Raw genomic sequence first — 21750 nt, forward strand, 5'->3', positions numbered from 1 at the left:
AATAAAAATAAAAATAAAAAATAAAATAAAATAATCTCCCCCCTCTCCCCCCCCTCTCCCCCGAAAAAGGGCCCGGTCTGCGGTTACAGCAGAGGGTTTCCCGAGAAATACTGCAGCCGGTCTCTGCTCAGTTTTTTTTCTTTCATCCTTCTGTTCTGAAACCAAATTTTCACTTGTCGGTCCGTCAGGTTCAGCATCCGCGACAGCTGCAGCCGTTTCTCTTTGTTGATATACACGTTGAAGAAAAACTCGCGCTCCAGTTCCCGGATCTGGAATTTCGAATAAGGACAGCGCTTCTTGCGGGTGCGGGGGGCGTCTGGAGGGAGGGGAGGGGGCAAGTGCGAGGAGAGGGGGAGAGAGACACGTGAGACCCGGGCGACCCCAGCCCGCCGAGCGCTCAGCGGCCCTTCTCCCCGCCCGCGCGCCGGGCAGCCCTCCCGCCAGGCCGGCCTGGGCTCCTCCGCGGGCCCGCAGCGCTCGGGGCAGCCGCGACCACCCTGGCAGGGCCAGCCCACCCCAGGCCCGGGCGGCTGCGGGACCCGCGCCCCCCTTCGGTCCCGCGCGCCGTGGCCGGCGGGGTCTGGGGGAGAAGGCGAGCCGCCGGGGCCACGTGCGCGCCGTGGGCCCCCTGCCTGCCGCCCTCCCGGTGGCTCCGGAGACCAGCCACCCCCCAGAAATCCGGGGGAACCGCGGAGAACGGGCGCGAAGAAGTGAGAGCTGGAGCAAGCAGTGGGGAGCCCGGGGAGGAAGCGAGCGCACAGACACCAAAGACCCCCCGAGAGCCGCTTCCGGGGGCCCCGGCGCGCCCTGGGCCTCGGGCCCGGCCGCTCCTGCCGCGCCGCCGGCCTAGGCCAGCGCCGAGGCGCGGGACCCCGGAGAACCGCTGAACCCCGGCCTGGAGCCGAGGGGCCGCCGAGCCCCGGGCCCCAGGCGCCGCCGACCCCCAGGCTGCTTGGGTTTCTGGTGAAGGACCCGCGGACACACAGTTTGAACATTTTCAAAAATGGCTTTTAAAAGCAGCAGAGCGGCCCTGGCTCGCCTCGCCGGCCGCAGGTTCTGCTCCGTCGCCTCTCCCCCACCTCTCCCCCTCTCTGGGCTTCTCCCTGTGTCTTTCCCTCGCCCTCCCCTTTCTCCCCCTCCACCCCTCCCCTCCCTCCCACCCACCCCACGGCAGCCCGGCTCCCCATCCTTCCTTAAATGCTCCTCTAAGTTCACGATCAAAGTTAATATCGCCCGCGATGGCGGCGCTTTAAAAAATTTCACAGACCGAGGGACATAACGGGGGAGGGGGGTTCACCCGGCTTTTCCAAAGAGCCCCTTTCCCTCCCTCCCCACCCCTTCTCCATCGTAAAAAGTCGAGTCGTTGGGAGAGAGGGCTTTGTAGGTTATAATAAAATCCTTTGAATGCTTATAAAACTCCACATAAAATCGGACTGACCCAAAACACGAGGCCGTCCCCACTCCCCTCGCCTCCCCCCTACTTTCGCCCTCCCTCCCCGGCTCCCTCCCTCGCTGCCCGCCGGCTCCCGGGGCCGCGGCTACCTACTGGGGGCGGCTCCCTTGACCGGCTCCTTGGCGGCGGAGTGGGCTGACCCGGACGAGCTGGGATTCGTGTTCTCCTCCTCGGCGTCGGCACCCGCCTCGGCCCGGGACGCCAGTCCCGAGGCCGGGGGCGCCTCGGGCTCCCCCTTGGCCTCGCCCTTGCCGGAGCAGGGGGGCTCGGCGGGCGCGTCGCCGCCGCCGCAGTAGGCGTTGTCGAAGAAGCGGTCGAAAGCTTGAGGCAGGACGCTGTTCTTGTTGACCGAGGAGTAGAAGCCGGCGGGGGCGGCGTGCGGGGCGCTGGGGTGGTGGTGGCCGCCGTAGGAACCCTCGTTTTTCATGAGGATCTCGGTGACGGTGGAGGGAGGCAGGCACTCCCGGTGCATGAGCTCGTCGGCCGCCGCATAGCAGGAGGAGTAGCTGTTCCGGTGGTGCCACTTGCCGGAGGGCTCCAGGCCGTAGGAGACCTCCCGGACCGGGGGCACTTGGGCCGAGTAGGGATAGGAGATCTGACGAGAGGGGGCCTGGGGCAGGAAGGAGGAGACCGTGGAGAACTCGGGCACGTAGTAAGTGCAACTGGGCAGATAGAGATTGGAGGCGCAGCTCCCTCGCTCGCCGAAATCGGCGCCCCTTTCCTTGCGCGACGGCGAGCAGAAGTTGCCCAGGTTGACCGAGTTAAACATCGTTCTCCTCTCCTGCCGGCTCCGGATGGAGGTTTTGGACCCGGTCTAGCGAGGGGGGAAAATTTGGGAAGGCGAGATGACGCGTTATCCGTCTTAGTCTCTCTCCCCGAGCACGTGATCCAAAGTAGATATTGTCATATATCAGTTCGGAGCACTTCGCAGACGTAGGAGGGGTTCTCTCTTAGGTAAGATCGGGGACGTTCAGGCGATTGGTTTGCAAACACCGCAGAAACATTATGAAAATCAATTGCAGATTTGTATTCGTTTTTCTTACCTCACTCCCCTCCTCTCCATTCCACAGAGCGAGCAAAGGAGGAGAGAGAGGGTTGGGGTGGGGTGGGCGGTGGGATGGGCGGGGGCGGCGGCTGGGAGGGGGTAATTGTAATTTTTTTCCTAGCTGCTGCTCTCTCTCCTTTTTCCAGGATTGGGGGAAGGAGGGGAGCGCTCAGATATGGGGGGGTCTTGCCTCCTCCCAGTGATCAGCTCCCTACTGGGGTGGGGGCGAGGACTTCTTTCCCCTCTGCCTGAATCCTTATCTCCCCATCCCAAGTCTCAGGGTCTCTTACCCCTCCGGTCGTGCAGAGGAGGGTCAGTGTCTGTTTACAAGAGTTTCGAGCCGGTTCTTCTCCAGGCTGCGCTGGTGTCAAGACTCCCCTGTCTCTTTGAGGAGACTCCCTGGGAAGAGTATCTGAAGTTTCCCAAAGGTGAGGCAGCCCAGCTGCAAGCCAGTGTCCCAACTTTGCCTGGCTGGCTGTGCTGCCGCCAGCCAGGGACTCCGAATTAGTCATAAACCAGTTGTGAGCAGTGCGCCAGCCGCCCAGCCGGTGCCTGGCGAAGTCTGGGAAAAACCTTCTCTAATGTTGTGTTAAATATTTAGTATGAGAGAGTGGCCCTGGGTGAATATTTCATGCCTGCCTTTATTGTCAATCAATGTGCAGAAAGCTACATCCACTGTGGATTTTAAAATCCCAAGCCCCAGAGAAAAAGATTGGAACCAGAGCTATGTATCTTTTCTGTGGGGGCCCTGTGGGTTGGGGGCTCAGCCTCAGTCGATGGGCTGAAAAGGAGCCTGGGGTCCTGACCCAGGGAGGGGATGGTGGAGGAACTTGGTTTGAGACTCCCGTTCTTCGCTGATTTGGGGACTATGCGATGAGCAGTGGGGCCAGGACTGGGTCTCCAGGACAGACCAGCAGGGCAGTAGAAGAACACTGTGGACCCTGGGTAGGCAGGGCAGGGCCAGGGGCCACCCCCTCGTGAAAGCCCCCAGATCAGCTCCCTAAAGGTGCAGCTGCTCCCCGGTGCCTCCTTCCTGTCACTCGGCCCTATCCTGCCCTTCTCCACATCTGCCTGCCTCCTGGATGGCTGTAGCCCAAGCGGTGGACTCTGGTCCTGCCCTCCCTTGCTCCCCATCCCTCTGGGCACCGCAGGACACAGCTGGACAGCTGAAAGTCACTCTATTGAAAGGCTTCGCACAGAGTCCAAGGAGCCAGGGCAACCAGCACAAGCAAAAAACAACCTTGGATCCAAGGAGGAGCCGCTCGGGCACAATTTGTTTGGGAAGGAGGGGAGGAACTGAGGCCCCCAGTGACTGCCCTAGTGCTCCCAGGGAAAGCAAAAAATGGCCCAAACCCTCCTTATAGTTCTAACTCTTGGTTAAAATTGGTTTCCACTTTCAAATTTGTATTTGGGTTTGATTTTTCTTGCCGAAAGCAGTAGGGGGTGCCGAGGCCCCAAGACCACAGAGGGAGGGCACAAAAAATGGTATCTTGTCTTGTCTCCAAAGGCAACCCTCCAAATTCATTCCTCCTCAATGCTTCTGCCTCCCAAAACTTGATTGTCCTTTAGAGCAACAGCTAGGGTGGAGTTTCCCTTGGCCGTGGGGCCCCATCCTTGGGGAGGAAGAGGCACCTCAGAGCCGCTTGGGGATACCTGGAGATGGGCCTCTCTGACCCCCCTCTGTCCACTCAGTACAGGGCGCTGCTTCCCAAGCCCTTCCTTACTTAACTGAAGGCATAGAGGAATGAGTTTAGGGGTTGCTCAAGTGTGGGACTGTCAGCTGGGAAGGGGCCTCGAGAAGAAAAATTGGTTGCTTGTCCTCCTTCCTCTAGTCCTTTTTATAGGGTGAGCTGGGGCCAGCATTTTAAATTATAATGGTGGGGAACTATGGACCGTGCCTTTTATGGGGTTCACACTGACCTCATTAAACTCGAGTGTATTGGAGGCGAAATGTTCCCCAAACAGTGATATGAATCAGCAAGAGGGAGGTGAGCGATACCCCCATCCCTTGCAGAGGTGTGTGTGGGGCTCTAGAGTCTCAGCTCCTGCTTTTCCCACGTGCCACCCGAGGCCCTCCTTCCTTCCCCCTCCCGCCTCAGGGCCACGGAGGGCTCAAGCCCCCTGGGTGAATTCTACCCAGCCAGGGCCGACGGTTGGTGGGGGGGGGGCTTCCTGTGAGGAGACAGCTGTGGGCCTGAGCACTTGAATTTGACCACCAAAGTTTATTCCAGGGCCACCATAAAAGTGACCCGGGCAGCTGCAAGGAGCTGCTGGCGGCTCTGTTTCCTTGAAACAAAAAGAAAGGGAAGAAAGAATGTCAAAGATGCTGATATCCAGGAAACTCTGAGATCTCCCAACTGAGGCTTCTGGGAAATGGTATTCTTTCCCCCTAAAGTAAGGCAGAGTTTAATTTTTTTTTCTATTTTGGTCTAACTTAAATTTTCAACAACTTTAAGGAATTCCAGCCACTGGCGGTTCCTGCTGGGGTCAAGAAGAGAAAGCCCTGGCTGCTGAGGTCAGCGAGGTGTTGATTGGCAAAAATGCCGGTGGTGTGGGGTAGCGGCCTCCCCGCCAGGTACGAGGTCCAGGCCACCGCGAAGCATTGGCTGAGCTGCCTGCCCCAGGCTGCACCCTCTCACAGCCGCATCTGTCTGCATCTGTCCAGGGCATCATGCCTCCCCTGACATGGGACCCATCTATGGCCCCTCCAAATTCCTCCCCAAGAGCCAGGGAAGCTCCCACTCCCTAGAGTGGAGGTGGTTGCTTTTTGCTTTGATTTCACTTCCTTGGGCCTCAGGCCCCTCCAAGCGCCTGGAGTCACAGCCCTCACCTGAAATCCGCCGCGGCAGGACCATCCTGCCTGCCCTACTGACTCTTGGTGGCCTCGGACAGCACACCCGCCTGCTCTGCCGCTAGCAGGCGGTTGTGGTCTGGGTGGCTGCCGTGTGAGTCTGTCCAGAGCCACGATGGACTCCAGAACCCTTGCCCCCCCCCCCCCCCCACACCAGGGGCGGCTTGCGAAGGGGTCAGTGTTTCCTGAATTCCGGCTTGGGTGGTTCCCAGCGCAGCCTCCCGCACACAGCTCTGGAGCCGCCTTGCAAACGCTCTACCTCCTCCCTCTGCTCTGGGTTCTAGAAAGCAGATCTTGGTAGAGAAAGGGGCCCACCCCATAGACCACGAGCTGGGAGGAAAACTCCGGGACAAGGAAGGGGCTGTTAGAGCCCCCGAAGGCTTGGGCTGCAGGTTCAGCCCCTGCATGGAGTCAATAAAAAGATAAGTAGAGAGAGTCCCAGGCTCAGGCGCTCTCAGCGGTGAAGAAGCTGGGGGGTGAACCTGCGTTAGAAATCGGCTTGCACCTTTTTGCGAATATTTCTCTCCCTCGGGGAATTACCCTTGCGATTAGTAATCCCTTTAGTAGGCCTGGGGATTTTCAGGCCAGAGGTTTATCCTGCCTTTGGGACACTGCCGGCTCTCAGTCGGTTCGAGGCCCCCACCTCTCTTTGGCCCTGGTCCCTGGTCATGGTTCCAAGTCTGAGGCCCCCTAGGCAGACCACCTAAGCCGGTGGGCCGAGCGTCCAGGTTCCCCCGGCCCCTGGCCGGGCTGAGGGGTGGGGGGAAACCACAGCTACTCCGCCCCCGTGGCCCCACCTAGCGTCCTCCGCAGAGGGACTGTCCCAGGAGGCTAGCAAGCGTCCCCATTTCTCCCCATAAAAAAAAAAAATTTACGAGCCAGTTTCATTGGCCCCCTCGCCAAATGCTCTAAAAAGAAGGAACTGTCTTTGAAACGGTCTGAAAACAGAGCCGCGATCACTGGGCCTCGGTTCCCAAACCCGGCTGGAGCAGCACAAGCAGCACAGAAAATGCCTTTTCCCGGCGGGTTTGCCTCGCTGGGCCACCCGGATCTCCCGCCTGGCCGGGGCCGGATCGGGGCCCGCTTGGCCCGAGCCGCCATTCCCAGGCTTTAGCGCCTACTTAGGCTCGGACCCAGTCTGAGCTGATCAAAGTGAGCTCGCGGCATTTTTATGAGATCAACTTCAGTGCCTCTTTAGTTGTAATCAGACGCCTGCGTCGAAAATGCAAAAGGGAACAGCCCATCAATCCAAAAAGGAAAAGGGGGAGAGAGAGCGAGAGAGACATGGGGTGAAAAAATTCAGGTGACACATAGTAAGAAGATCTCCGGTCAGCAACCAAAAAGACCCCTTGCGCCCAGCAAGAACGGTTTCTGAGTCTGTCCCCGTCTCCGGTGTCTGCCGTCCGCCTGTACATTTCACCCTGATTTCCTGCCGGGAGCCTGGAAGCCAGGGCCGGCAGGCAGCCGGGAGCCCTGGCTCGTCTGTCTTCTGAGGTCCGAGTCGAAAGCTTCCACAGTGTGGAGGCGCCCCGAGGTGTGAGCGGCCGAGTGGGGCCGCCTGCGCTAGCCCCCGCGGGGAAGGCGTCTCTGCTCCCGATTTAAAAGTCTCCCCCATGTCGCTGCTTTCCTCTCTGCGGTCTCCGCGGATCTCTCGTCACTACAGCCAGAAGTTGAGTTACAGGAAGGAAGATTCGCCAGAGATTTATCGCCCAGCCCCAAACTTGGAGAGCCTCGTTGTCATAAACAGCCATCTATTGTCTAGACTTTTATCTCCGGGTATGGATCTGGGTGTATTAGCTAGGCTCCGGAGACCCGGGCCTGGCTCTGTGGGGCGTGCCTGCAGGGGATGCCCCCCCCCCCCGGCCCCGGGGATTCTGGGGGTAGGGTTAGGGGACTGCACAGATGTGCGTGTGCTCTCGGTGGGCAGGTACACCTGAGGGCCCCTGGGTGGAGGCCTGAGGTGGGGAAGGTCTCTGGTGCCTGGGAACATTTTGGTGCATGGCCTTGTGTGCTGGGTGAGAATTTGTCACGGTGGGCTTTGTTTCTGGGCATTTTAAGTGTTCCTGTCTGGGCTTTTGCGGGGTTTTATGAACCTGCATCCGCTGGGCCTGTTTATATCCCTTGGAAGCAGATCATCTGGTGTTTTTCAATATGGGGGTCCATTGTGTCTGGCCTTCTCTGAGGAAATGGTTTTGAGTGATACCTTGCCAGCCTTGCCCCCTCAGATCCCCCTAGCCCACCCTGGATCACACCTCAGCCTCTGCCTTCTCTAGGGTGTCTGCCCCACTCCCTGCAAATCCCCAAATCTCCCAAGTGGCTGACAATCTTCCCCCCACTCCCACCCCCCGCCCCAGACACCAGCATATTTTTTGTAGGGTGAGGTCTGGCTGTGTCTGTCTTTCCCACACTAGGGGGAAGCTCCCTAGCTCCGAAGCCCCCTCACTCCCAGGCTTGAGGGGGCATCAGAGTGTCTCCCCAGTCCATTCTGACCTTTTAGAATACTCTCCATGGAAGTCTCAGTGCTGCCAAAGAGGGCCTGCCGCGTTCTCCAGGTGGGGGGGGTAGGCTTCTTGGCAGCAAGTGCCCCCACACTGGTCACCCTTTTAGCCCCTTGAGCCTGGAGCAGTAGGATGTAAGTGGTACTTCTCCCAGATTAGATGTCTGCAGGAGAGAAGCGCCTCACCTTCTTTGAAAGCCAGGAACCTTTCACATCAACAGAAATCATCAAATCCTCCCCTTTGTTTTTCATTAGCAGGACACGAGGTGGGAGGGCACCAGGCATCGAGGCCTGGGAGCTCCCCTGTCCACCCCTGCTGCTCCTGACTACTCCCTCCTGGGCCCAGGGCACACCTCAGGTCCAGGCGACCCTCGGGCCAGGTAGGTAAAGTGGGAGGGGTCTGATCTCAGAGGCCAGGTTTCCAGTGGGGGAGGGCGGAGGTGACCACAATTAGAGGCTGGCGGATCTTCAGATTTAACCAGGAGCCCCGATCATTGCTTACTGAGCACCCCTCCCTTTCCCTGTCATTAAAATTCCAATTAAAAAAAAAAAAGAAGCAATAACCAGGCCTAAAAAGGGCTCCGCGGGCAAAGAGGAGGCGAAAACAAGCTGTGAGGGCGAGGAGAAAGGTGAGTGCTCTGCAAATACCCCCTCCCCAGTTGGTCTCTGACTCTCCCCGTCTCTCTCGCTCGCTCCCACTGCACGCCGCCCCCGGCCCGGCCCTGGGCTAACCTGGAGGGAAGGGATCCCAGCGCAGGCTCCTTCCCGCAGCGCCTTCCCGCAGCCGACCCGCTGCCCGCCGCCCGCCGCCGCCGCCCGGGAGCTCGCCAGCCCGCTGCGGCGCGGCCGGGCTCTCGGTCTCCCCAGCCCCCCCCCCCCCCACGCCTCCACCCTCTTCTCAGACTAACAAACATTTAATACACTGGTTGCTCGTACCCCAGGCCTCCGCTGAGCCCGCCCATCGCTCGGGGCCGGCGGCTGCCTTGGGGGACCCTGCGCCGTCGCGCTGCGCTCCCGGCCCCACAGGCTGCAGCCTTCTGGTTTTTTGCGAGTTGCCGCTTTAAAACGCTTGCCTGCTTCCGCCCTTTTCCTGTCGGCCTCTGGATCTGAGAGATAAATATATCCGAGTCTGCTGTCAGGCCAGCCCTCCCCGCCCCTGCGGCCTCACTCCTGCTCCTCCTTACCGAGTGGACCGCCTCGATTTCGGAAGGAAACCGTAATATTCAGACATGTAAGCTGTACATGAACTTTTCTGTATGACGTTTAATTTTCTCTTCGATCCTTACGTCCCGTTCTGCTTCGCGGTGGAATGGAACGACTTAGAAGTTTGCGGCAGGGGAAGGAAGGAAGTGGAGAGACCGAGTGGCGAGAGACACGGAAGACCGGGAGACACAGGGAGAAAAAGAGGCGTTGAGGTGGGGAGGAGGGAAGGAGGGAGGGGGGCCCAGCTGGCGGGGAGCGGAGCCAGAGAGAGAGAGAGAGAGAAAAGTTTCCTGGAGTCTTCATTAGCCGACTTCTCTGTCCGCCACTTCCCCCAGCCCGCCGAGCTCACCCGCAATAAAGGAAGGAGGGGGTCTTTATTTTAAGACCCCAAAGAGTCCGGTATTTACAAGCCCAGAAATGCCACGGCCACGTCCTGGCGGAGGGAAAGGCTGAAATGGAGGACCGACGCCTTCCTTATAAGGTACGATGCTAACTTGACCTTCACTTTGTCATGGCGACCCCCCCCCTCCCCGCCCACCCAGACTGCAGCAGGCAGCCGGGCAGAGCCAGCTCCACCGCCGACGCTCGCCCCTGCCTGCCTCCTTCCCTCTGTCTTTCTCGCTCAATCTTTCTCTCTCCTTTCCCCTTTTCCATTCCCTCCCGTGTCCCGTCTTTTTCTTCCTTTTCCCCCTCCAAACCTTTTTACATTCCTCTTCCTGTCTCTTTTCTTTCACGCCTTCGTTTCACTCTGGCCTCCTGTTTCTTTCTCGCCTGGCTCTCTGGCATTGCCTCAATCTCAATCTCTTTCTTTCGCTCTCTCCCACAACCTTCTGTGGTCTAAAATCCCAGAAACAAGAAAAAATATTTCCAAGACTTCTCCGCCCCCAGCTGACCCCCTCGGCCCCAGTATGTCTTCTAACCCCATCAAGGGACCCTGGGGAGGAGGCTCGGTGGAAGAAGGCGATCTGGCACCCTGGACCCAGTGCCCACTTAGGGAGACAGAGAAGACCCTGTCTCTCCCTTTGTGGCTTCACCTACCTAAGCTCTGTGACCCCACGGGTGCCCTTGGACTGGGGTAAAGCCTTCAATCATGGGGGGGCCTGGGAAGAACAGAGCTCTGAGACTAAGGGGGGCGGGATACAAGTCCCAAACTCTTGTTTGCCCTTTTCTGGGCTCACAGTCCTTAAAATCCTAGAGAGTTTCCTTAAGGCATTTGGGAGGGGGATCTAGAAAATTAGGGATTTCTGAAGAGTCACGCACATATAAAAATAGGAAAGAGAAAGACTATCGGGGGCCTCTCTACCTTGAACTCCAAGGCCCTTTGCTGCCTCCCGGGCTCCAACATTAACACTAATCATATCTTGTGTGGCTATAAAATAATACTATCGACACCCCTATAATTATCTATTATCCGCTTACTTAAGATGATTACAATACTAGAGGAGGCATGTCTCTGCCGATAAAGTAAAGCCAAGCAAATATCCTACGGAATGAAACGGAAGCAATTAGGTCTCCAAAATCGCTTGCCCTTTCTTTGGTATGTCCCAAAATCTGTTAACTCTGGCCTAGGCCTCCTTGATTTAGGAAAGCCATTTTGTAAGGAGAAGGGTGGTCTTGGGAGACCCTGCCACCTCCTGTTCCTCTGTATCCATATGCCCCTGCTCCTCCTCTGCACAGACACCAGAGTCAGGCAATCCCAGGGAAATGCTTGCTCTCCCCCTACAATTATCCGGATAATTGCACGAATCCTTCTTGAATACCGCTACGCCTTCAAATTGAGATTTCAGCAGGAAGTGAAGGGGACAGGCTACCAAACAGGGGAAGCTAAGAGAGTCCTGCGTCCTTGCATTCCCAGACTTTATAGTTCGGTCTAGTGTTACATTGTTTCTTCAGGCGAAGATCTTTGTTCCCCCTCCCCGATCTTTCTCTCTCCCTCTCCCCCTTTTTGGTCCCTTTAAAGGAGACTCAGATCATCTTCTGCTCTTAATAGATGACTATAAAAGTAAAATTAATTCCCCTCTGCCCTTTAATATCAATATCTCTCAGTTAAGTATGCACATTGGCAAGAATAAACAGAATTAAGTGCTGCGACCCAAACCAGCAATTACATTCAAGGTTTATTTATTTATTTTTATTTTAATTTCATTGGGTCTGGCTTATCTGGGGTGTTCAAACCGCTGAGAGATAACCAGGGCTGTTTTTTTTTTTTTTTTTTTTTACAAGCTCGTCGGGAACTGAACCAGGGCCGACCTGGTAGAAAAAGCAACCAGAAGCCAGGGAGAGCCCAAGGAGGGAAGAAAGCACCAAAAAGAGATGAAAGGGAGCCACACAGAGAAATGCAGGGAGGAGAGGAGCACAGCGACGGGTTCTGGACCAAACTGGGCAAGTAGGGCAAGGCAAGGCACTCATGGACTCAGGTTTATGTATTTTCATATATCATTTTTTAAATCTCCTGGAAAAAAAAGTGTGTGTGTGTGGGGGGAGAGTTAGGGGAGAGGAATGATCTAGGTCCTCAGTCGCAGCATGAACGTGCCACAAGGGGAGAGAACCCTGGATAAACTCGAGCCCAAGCCAGGTCGACACCCGGCTCCAGCGGGCCTCTGCCCAGGCAGGCTGGCAGGTTGGGCCCTCAAAGCCCCCCTCCAGCCCCGGGGCTTGCTCGTCGCCTTATCATCTCCATCTTTATGACGAGGCTTGTTAACAAGACCAGCGAGCTGGCCACGCACATCTATCTCAGCAGCCGCGCGCTCAGCCGAGCAGCGGCGGTAGGGGAACTGGCGGCGAGGCGCTAATTAATTGATTCCTTTGGACAGTAAAATATGGCCGCGTCTACACGGAACCCATTGACTCATAAACAATATCTCTGCCGGGTGTGAGGGCACAGTCTCTCAAGAAATTTTTCCTCAGACAATCGGGGAGACCCAATTTTTAGCCCCGAGTGGGACTAATTTTTAGGGGGTCAAAACAGAATTAGCTCAGCGCCAGAAAAATGTTTTCTGTTATTACTGCCTCTCAAAAAGCACTGGGAGTGGGCTTTATAGGGGAAACTTAGGGCAATGGGATCACCTTTCCCTGCTACTTTGTGTCAAAGTCGGGTAAAGATGGGAGCCAGGTCTGAGTAGGCCGGAAGCCTCTGTGGGCTGTGGGGACTGGGGTATAGGGCTGCTCCCCTGCTTGGCAGGGAGGTAGACTACAAAGCTCAGCCTTTGCTTCTGGGTGCTCCCTTGACTTGGGATTAAAACATATGTTTTTACATTTAAAAATAAACATTCACTGTCGGGGAGTTCCTGAGCACCCAGCACACACCGGGAATCACCTGCCTGTTGCACCCTCCTAACTCGTGGCACAGAATAACTCCAAAACATAGTTACATTAGGTCTAGAAGGAGGGGTCCTGAGAAGCGTGGGGGCACCTAGTTGTCTAAGGCTGACTCCATCGAGGCCTGATGATGCAGGCAGTCTGACACCACTTCTGCAAAGAGGATTCAGGGCTCTACATAGAGACTCCAACTTCAGGTACGAATGCCACGGGCAAACAGAGGAGACCCCACTTATGTGAAGAATCCATGTAGACGTAGAGGGGGCTTTAAAAGATGGAACTAAATGGCAGCAATACAGAAGGACAAGGACGAGGCTCAGCAGATGGAGATTGCCACTGCAAATGCCTGAGCTTCCTCCTGCTACTGTTTTAATGGTACCAGAGAAATGCGTATTATCAATACAATAATATGTTGATCCGAAGCATGTACTTTCAATGTATTTAGTAGATGCACACCATGTACGTAGACAGAATTTAAAGAACATATTTTTCACACACTGGTTGGATATGCACTTTGTGGATATGTAAATAATAGAATGTATTTCCATGTAGTCTTTTCTGTGCGTATATTAATATCTGGATGCATTTTCCATGCGTTGATTTTTATATGCCCTGTGGAGTGTATAAGCACGTGTAACTGAATAGTACATTCCCTGTGTAAAATATATGCAAGTGTACTGTTTATATATGTGAATGAATTTTTACATGTGGTGAAAGAAATCCATATGTGTAATCTTTTCCCAGTAGATTGCTTTCCCACACAATAGATAAGTGTCTCTGTATTTTCTTTTTGGTAGAGAAACATTTTCCATGCCCAGAATGTGCATGCAACATGGATATCTATGCATTTTAGAATGCATTTCAACATGCTGGTAGTGGCGGCACTACAGCGGATGTGTATTTTCGGAACATCTTTTCCGTGCTCCTTCGGACTGTGCGCCTTTAACAAGGAGCTTTCCCAGCAAGGGCTGCCGGTAGGTTTTTTTTTTTTCTGCACAGACCTGTCCTTTGAAGGAGGTTCTCGACTTTCCTTCATGGAAACTGACAAAGTGAAGGCTGGTCTCCGAGTCCCCAGGAAGCCGCCGACTTCATCTCAGAGGGGGCAGTCACCCACCGGCCAGCGGCTGGGGTCAGCTGGCGCAAGGTCCGGTTGTGTTTGCCTCCTGGAAGCGCCGTTCCCCGGCTCCCTTGCCGCGCTCCCTGCGGCGGCCCAGGCCCGAGGAGCCTCTGGCGGCGGAGCTGCCGGCCGGGAGACGCGGGGTGGGCCGGGGACCGCTGCTGTGGGGCCGCCGAGGCCCGGCAGAGAGCGGACGCCTAGGAGAGAGGCCCGAGCGCGCCCACCAATTCCCGGGACGGCCCCGGGGCGCGCAGGGCTGGCGGCTGGGAGGGTCCGAGCGGGGCCTCGGCGCGGCAGCCTCCACCGCTCCGGCCAGCAGGGGTCATCCCGTCCTTTGCGGGGGCCTGCAGGCCCTCGGGCGGCGACAGAGCGGCGGGCGCGGCCGGGCGGGGAGCTGCGGTGCGGCCGGGCCTGGGAGGCGCCCTGCTTTCATCTGCCCTGAACCTTCGGGCGGCCCGGAACCCGGCGGGCAATCGGACAGGGTGCCAGGGCCCTCTCCCCCGGCCCCGCACGGGAGGGCTCCAGGCGCGGGGCGGGGAGCGGCTGGCGCCCACGTCATCCATCGGCGGCCTAAGCGCCTTTGTGCCCGGGGCCTCGGCTCGAGCGGCCGCCGCGAGTGCGCGGCTGCGGTGGTGGGGGAGCGGGGAAGACCCGGGCGGCCCGCAGGCTTCTCCGCGGATCACCGGCCACTCCGCCTTGAGGAGGACAGACACAGAACGGCGGCCACCCGGGCCTAAGGCTTGTCCTCCGCGCGGCTGGGGAATCCCGGGCCTGCAGCCCATCTCGGCGCTGAATTACCCCAGAACCTTGGGCGCCTCTCTGTGCCCTCTGCACTCTAGAGAGGCCTGGGGGCCCCAGGGTGCGTTTCCTCCCGCGGCTGCTGGGCCCTAAAAGCTGCTCCTGCTTTCTCGAACAAGGCGGGGAGAGGAGGTGGAGGCTAAGGACTGGCCGGAACCCACCGTCCCCGGGGCTTGCTTTGTTCTCGGATGAGGCACGGCGGTCCCCGCTCCACTCCGGGTCTGAGCCATCGATCTGCCCGGGTTTCCGGCTGCATTAGCATCCACAGAACCCAGGCTGCCGGGCCCATCTCCTGTCAGCTCGGGATGGCTTTAAATAACCTGAAGGCGGCTGGCTATGCAAGTCAGAGCCAAGTGGAACAATTGGGTGGATAACCCGGGCCAAGTACGCAACCCATTTGGATGACCTAAGTGTACACAGCACACCACCAGAATTATTTTCTACCTAAGTCATCTAGATAACAGCTCCCCTTTCCCTTGCTCCTCAAGGCCCAGTTGGAGACATGGAGTGCTTTGTCTTTTTGTAGTTTGGGGACTTAAACCAGACAAAGACTTGCAAAATATATGCAGTCCTCGCCCAGAGCCAGGTATCAGCCTCCTGGCCAGTATTTGGGTAGTGGCTCCAACCATGAGCTCCTCTTTGATGAAGACCCAAAGCTTGTTTTTCAGCCCAGTCTCAGAAGTCTATTAGTGACTTTCCACCTCTGACAGGTTCTCCCACTCTCAGGGCCTGGCAGACCAAGAAGGTGCCTTCCCTTCGATCAGACTGTCCCCGGAAATAAATCCAGGACTCCCCTAAATCCCCTCCTTCCTTTTTAGCCATAAATGCCTCCTCAGTTGGCCCTTCCTGTGTACACACGTCTTAAGAAGCAAATAGCCTCTTGCCTAGGTTTACGGGGGCTCTCCTGGCTGCCAACCCCTCTTCATTCAGACCAGGAGCTGCCACCGGGCCCTTCCTCCAGCCCAGGGCAACTGGAAGCTGTGGGCACCCTAGCCTCGTGTGCAATCTGTGGGGTGTTTATAGGAGTACCCGCAGGGTGGCTGGGGATTAAGGGCGAAGGGAGAACAGGATTTGGTCTAAGTATGTTAGTTTCTTTAGCTGCAGGGGTAAGGGAAGCCAGGGAGCCAGAAAGATTTCAGGGCAGGAGGCGTGGCTAAGGGGCTGGGCTCAGTGGGGCCCCTGGTATTCTGGCTGGGGAGGGTGGAGGAGGAACTTGGAGGCGACTCAGTGACTGGAACCAGGCGGCAAGAAAGGAAAACTTGGGGGTGGGGGGGAGCAGAGGCGCCAGGGTGAGGCAGAGGGAAGACTTCCACCCGGAAGGAAGAGGCAGGGTGAAGGTGCTGATGGCTTTTGGGCACAGCTGCACCCCTCCACTGGCCTGGACCTGGGCCTGTCCTGGTTCTGACCTGGAGAGGGTGGCAGGCTGTGAGAGGCGGAGCCTATTTCACCAGCCCCAAGGGGTCTTTCGTCCCCTAACCACTCTTCTTGCAATGCGCAAAATATCCTCTCAGACTGGAGCTGTGGGATTCTAGGACCAGGGAGTTGGAACTCCTGGCCACCCATTCAAGTCCCTGGGGGCACTCTCACCGCCTCTAAATCACAGCCTAGACCCACCCCCACCTTACTTGGGCTACTCATCTTCAAGCCCTGCTGCGCCGCCGACCCCCTTTCCTGGCCCTGAAGGTGATATCAGTCTCCATCCCGCTGTCCACATTATTTTTTACAGCCCCACAACTCCTCAGTTCTCCCTTTTCTTCCCCAGTCGGCTGCCCCCTACTTTTCTCGCTGCTGGTTAATGCTGGGGACTGAAGATGCCTGCCCAGTAAGAGATCTTGGTGGCTCTTACATTTTTGTTGCCCCTGTGATTGCCCTTCCATTATTATTATACATTTATTACTTTTTATAATTCACCTGAACTGGAGAAAACAAAGCGGGGGACAGCCGGGAAGCTGGGGTCCCCATTCTTTCTGGGTAGAGGACACTGTGTATGGGGACCCATTAAAAATTGTTCCCAAAAAAATCACATCACCATAATTCATGTTTTAATTATTATTAATATTAATATAATGAAGCAACTCTGTACAAGGACTCTATAAAGGGAAAACGTGCTACTGACAGACATTTGAATAGGAGGGCCCACTACAGAGCTGGGGAAGGAATAAGAGAGGGACGACTAACCACAGGGACTAGACTAGGTACTAGTGACAGACACAGAGAACAGGACACAGCTTGACAGAGAAGCTCATAGAGGTCAAGTTTAAAGCAACGGGAAGAGAATATTGCATATCTTTGTCCCCCCCCACCCACCCTTTTTGGAGTGTTCTGGTCTCTCTTTTCTGCGTGGTTGTGAGAGTCAGGCTCGAATCCAGCACCCCAGACCCCACAAAGTCTCAGAAGGAGCTGCAGAAAGGGGTACAGTGGGAGACCAGGCAAGGGTGTGTGGGGGGGTGCCTCACCCCTGGTCCAGCCCATCGGGTACTCTGTGGGCAGCTGGAATAGCCGTGATTTCTGAGAACTTACACATGGGCAGAGCAAGTGTGCATAGGTGGGGAAGCGTGTCAGGTGCCCAGTGGGGGTGGGAAGTTTGTGCCACCACTGTGCAGGATTGCATGGGGGGTATGAGGCTGCCTGCCTGCAAGTGCAGTGGGGAGAGTGGGGTGTGCCCAGGGGTGTGTGTGATGTCTTGCCAGAGTCTCTGCACTGATCCGTACAGGGACTTGAAGCTGTGTGCTGAGGGGAGAGTGGAAGGCTGAGTTAGGGGAGAGCCTCCCCAGGTGGGAAGAACTCTTAAGCTAGCAGCTGAGTTTCACGCTGTCCACGCTGCACTGAATTCCCAGCAGTCCCCTGCTTCTCACCCTTCTTGCTCCAGGCAAGGGCTGGACAGCAGATGGAGGGTGGGGAACTGTCACCTAGAAAGATTAAAACGGATTACAGGGAGACCCGTGGCTCTTTCACTGCTCCATTCTCCCCAAGCCAGCCGGGATCCATCCGGCTGGGGCTGGAGCCTAGAGGGGCCGATGGAAAAAGTCCTCCCTGGTGCTTGAAGTTACTCTCTGGCCTCTAACCGGTCCTAGGGATGTACCCCTTTCTCTTCCCCGGTCCTTGTACTCGGTGGCTGGCAGGGGCAAAGGAGTGGCAGGCGGGCCTGAGACAAAGGGCGACGTTGGGGGCGGGTGGGGCGGCGGTAGGGGAAAGAGAAAGGAGGGGCGGGGGCGCAGCGCCCCCCTCTTTCATTGTCACCAGCCTGGGAAACTGGGCCTGAGCGGGCCTCCGAGGCGGGTAGTCCCTTTAAGGGCGAGTTCTCCTCCCGCCTCGTAAATTACACCAGTCCAGCCTCTGGCCGTGACCGTGAACGCCAGCGGGGAAGGGAGAATCGGTGGCTGCCACCACCTCTCCCGGCCAGTCAGTCCCCCGCTCTGCAGTCTCTTCCACAGCCTCTTGCTCTTCTGCAGCCCCCGAGAGTCAGGTGGGGGTTCCTGGGTGGCTCCTGAATCTGAGGCTGCGTCCGCCGGGTTCTCAATTCCTCTTTGACCGTTTCCGGTCTGCAGCCGCCCAGGCGGCAGGAAGAGTGGATGGCAGCACACCTGTGAGCGGGTGTTCGTCCAGGGCGGACAGGGGCTTGGGAGAGAACTGGGGACCAGGACACGCTCAGGCAACTCGTCCGAGAGGGAGATAAGGCTGATGTCACCCTGTCCGCAGCCGGGTCTGCCAGACGCCTGCACCTCGGCCTCGGTGTCCAGGCCTGGAGGAGCCAGACCGGTGGGCCTCGCTGATCATCCTCTAGTGTCCCAAACAGCACTTCTTGCTTGGTTTCCCACTTCTGCCTGCCCGCCGGAGCGACCCAATCCCCCCTCCTCTTTCTTCCCTTAGCCTCCACTCTCCCTCCCTCACCCCAGCCTCTCCTCATCCCACCAACTGCCTTTGGGGACCCTTTGGTTCCGCTGTTCCCACACTCGCTTGCTCCTGCAGGCAGAGACTTGAGACCTCGGAAGGGAAGTGGTGGGAAAGGGGGCGCCCGAGCCGCGGCTCCGGCAGGCGCTCGGCAGCGGGGCGCAGCGCCCCGACCCACTTCAAATAAAGGAGCCTCTCCGCAGCGCCGCAGCCTTCCTTATCCCTATCACGCGGCTCAGAGCTGTGGGCCCCCTCTCTCCCTGGCTGGGATTTCCCCCCTTCTCTCTGGGACCTGGCGGGGTCTTCGGGGTGTGTGTGGGAAGGAACCACGAACAAAACAGACAAGAGGGACGTCCAGAGAGGGCCTGCCCGAGATGCCTGGCGTTCTAAGCGGGGCCGGTGTCCCAGGCGGCGCCCCCTCTTGCTGTCTGCCGGGACCAGGCTCAGTCTGGGGCTGGCTTCCGTTCCCGACCCCTAAAAGAAAGAGAGGGCTTGCTCCCTCAACAGAAGTCTTTTCTTTTTCATTCTTCGGTTCTGAAACCAGATCTTGACCTGCTGGTCACTAAGATTCAAGCGGTCCGAGAGTTCTCTCCGGCGCTGGCGTGTGATGAACTCGTTCACGAGAAACTCGCCCTCCAGCTCCGCCAGCTGCAACTTCGAATAGGGCTTGCGCTTCTTCCGTGATCGGCTGTGGATCGGGTACCAGGGCGCGCCTGGGTGGAGACGAACCGTACATTGGCTGGTGGCCCAAGGGGTGACCAGCCCAGTGCCCTCGGCCCTTCCCCAGCCCCTTTCACCTTGGCCTCATGCCAGACCCCAGGCCCTTCTCAGGCATCCCATAGCCTCTTCCACCCAGAACCCCATCCCCATCAACTCCCTAATCTTCCTCACCCTCTTTTCCCCCTGGTTCCTCCCTCCCATTGCTTCCTTAACCCTGCCCTCCTGCCGCAGTGTCTCTGGTCCTTCTGTGTTCCTACCCCCTCACCTCTCCTCAAATCTCTTTCCCCTTCCTTTCCCCCAGTGTCCTACCCCCTTCCTCCCACATCCTCCAGGACTCGGCGCTTGAATAGTTAGAACAGATCTGGGCCAATGGCAAAGAATAAACCCTGTGCCCTCCTGCTTTTCTTAAAAGAGAATGTAGGTAATGGGGGCCTATGGATGGCGGAGGAAGAGCCGCGGGAGAGGGCAGGCACCAGGCTTTCCCTGCCCCTGCCCGCGCCCAGGCCAGGGGAAGTCCCCGCCAGGATCCCCCTTCCCAGAGCTCCCTGCCCCCTCCAGCCGCAGGCTGGTGAAAAGTTCTTTTATGGGGATATTTACATGTTTATAGGTCTCCCACCCCCCACCGCATCACTTTTTAAAGAAGCGTGGCCTCACCACACATTCTGTCATCCCAGGCGGCCCTAGAGCAGCGCTCCCCTGCCTGCCCTGGTAAGAGGTACCGTCCTGGGTGTGCTACCCGCGTGGGACCGGCTCCTTACCGCTGGCCGAGAGTCCGCCGCCGGGGTTCAGTGGCGACACCAAGCTGCCGGGGTCGCTTGCGCCGGCGCCCTTGTTACCCTCGTTTAGCAGGGACGAACTAGAATCGGATTCCAGCGACTGGCACGAGGGCGGATCGTGCGGGGGTCCCGCGCCGCCCTCGCCACCGCCGCCACCCGCCGCGTAGTCGTACTTGAAACCGAGCGCCGGCGGCCCCGACGGCTCCAGGGGCAGCAGCGCTGTCCCAGGCCCGGCCCCCGGGACCGGGTCGCGCCCGCGCTCCTCTCGCTTCAGGCCCCCGCCCGCGCCCTCGGCGCACGGCTCGCGGTAGTAACTCTTGCTGTCCTCCACGCGCGCCAGCTCGCACGTGCGGCCGAAGGGCGGGTTGAGCGACACTGGGCTGCCGAGATAGGGCTGCGGGTAGCCATTGCACGGCTCCGCCGACGGCCAGGGCAGCGAGCACACGTTGTCGCGACGCGGGTAGGACAGCGAAGGCAGCCCGGGCAGCTGCGCCCCAGACGTGCGGAAGTTGGGGAAGTAGAAGGTGTCTCCAGTGTGGATGTTCACCAGCGGCCCCACAAACCCAGGATTCAGGAGATTATGCTCGCCCATTTCCGCGGGGCCCGACCGGCAGCTTCTACTTTATTGCTATCTGACATTAAACATAGTTAAACCTGCACCAGTCACCCATTGGCTGCCCGGCTCACGTGGGCGCCGCCGCCAGGGGGAGGGGTGGGGACAGCGGATCCCCCCTACCCCCCACTCCGCGCCAACTCCAACTTCCCCCTTCCCCGTTGTGGGGGGGGGGGGGGGAGGACGACGAGGAAGGGAGGGGGCAAGTTTATTCGCTGGATTCTGGTTTTTAGAAAATCATATGAAACCCAAGGCAGAAAGCGAGGCGATCGCCCGACCCGGGGCTCGAGAAAAAGAGAAAAGCCACACCAAAAATACCCGGACGTAACACCCCTGCACCCCACACCCTCCAGATGTATTCTATGCTCGCCAACAGCTGGCCCAGCGCAGCCCGCCCCTCTTTAATTAGCTCCTTTATTAACTAAAACCGTTGGAATTTACAATATCTCCCCAATAAATTACTATTAGATATTGTGTCATATAAAGTTTACTGGCTGTTTAAGGAGACGGATGAGCCCTTTGGCTCGGGGTTTATTTACAGTAGAGGCGAAGCCGGGGTATATGGACAGGTTTCCCTGCCGCTGCCTGTCTCCACCCTGCGGCTCCATCTCTTGTCTTCCTCGGTTCTATCTCCTCCTTAATTTTGGGAGACAGCAGGGGTCCTCTTGCCCAGAAAGGACTGAGGGAGAATTGGTAATGCCTGGTCTTACCCCAAGCAAAGAGGCGTCCCAGCCTCACACCTCCACTTACTGTTAGAAGAGGGATGCAGGAAGGAGGCAGAAGAAGCAGAGAAAGGAGGCACTCGGCTCCCCATGGACCAGTCTGCTTGCACGCGAAACTCTGGGGGTGGGAGACTCAAACTACTCTTCCGCTGGGACTTCCTAGGGCCTGAGGGGCGGCTGGGGTTCCCTAGTGGTTTTTTCCTGGCAGGAGGCTCTGGGATCCCCGTTGGGCTTGGCTGGACTGAGAGGCACCTGATGCCCACAGGAGGAGACATCCCCACCCTAGAACCTGCCCAGCCTACTTCTGGGACCACCAGATAGGGACACAAAAGCCAGCAGGAGGTTACTTCCTGCGCTGGGCTGAAGTGAGGGAGAGAACACCCCTGGAGAATTGTTCTGCTAGGGATTTTAAATGATGTTTACGGTGCTAACCTCAGCAGCTCCTTCTGGAGAAGGCTCAGAACCCTGGACTGCCTGTTGGCCAGATTAGTTGACATGTGCGAAACCACAGTCTCATCTCAATTAGGTCCACGGAACATAGCAGGCAGATTAAAATGAAAATCGAATAAAAACAAAACAAAAATCCTCCAAAGCGAGCTGTATCTCATCGGGTCTAGTAGATAAAATTCTCGGATTTGTCTGTGATTATTTCCGACCTCAAGTAATACAAGGTTAAAGAAATGGTCCAGCAAGTGGTTAAATATGAGGAAATGATGGAAGAGCTACAGAAAACTGAAGCTAGCACG

General features: G+C 57.5%; 2 protein-coding genes and 1 long non-coding RNA gene across 4 annotated transcripts; 1 reads left to right on the forward strand and 2 right to left on the reverse strand.

Annotated features, from left to right (window-relative positions):
- HOXC11 (homeobox C11) lies at positions 1–2345 on the reverse strand. Its single transcript, XM_058309226.1, has 2 exons — positions 1547–2345; positions 1–316 (listed from the first exon to the last, which is right to left on the reverse strand). Exons 1-2 carry the CDS (start codon positions 2220–2222, stop codon positions 84–86), a joined length of 909 nt encoding a protein of 302 aa, XP_058165209.1. The 5' UTR covers positions 2223–2345; the 3' UTR covers positions 1–83.
- A 6447-nt stretch (positions 2346–8792) lies between these two features.
- LOC131280576 (uncharacterized) lies at positions 8793–13127 on the forward strand. Of its 2 annotated transcripts, none has more exons than XR_009188222.1 (3): positions 8793–9261; positions 9385–9530; positions 11273–13127. It is a non-coding gene; the product is annotated as an uncharacterized lncRNA (long non-coding RNA). The 2 variants fall into 2 exon arrangements; XR_009188223.1 differs by having other exon boundaries at positions 8793–9077.
- Positions 13128–18647: 5520 nt separating this feature from the next.
- HOXC12 (homeobox C12) lies at positions 18648–20261 on the reverse strand. The gene is made up of 2 exons (XM_004467465.3): positions 19652–20261; positions 18648–18886 (listed from the first exon to the last, which is right to left on the reverse strand). The coding sequence occupies exons 1-2, from the start codon at positions 20259–20261 to the stop codon at positions 18648–18650; spliced, it is 849 nt and encodes a 282-aa protein (XP_004467522.3).
- Positions 20262–21750: the final 1489 nt, after the last annotated feature.

The sequence above is a fragment of the Dasypus novemcinctus genome, chromosome 12, assembly GCF_030445035.2.
Source record: "Dasypus novemcinctus isolate mDasNov1 chromosome 12, mDasNov1.1.hap2, whole genome shotgun sequence".
In the NCBI taxonomy this organism is placed as follows: domain Eukaryota; kingdom Metazoa; phylum Chordata; class Mammalia; order Cingulata; family Dasypodidae; genus Dasypus; species Dasypus novemcinctus.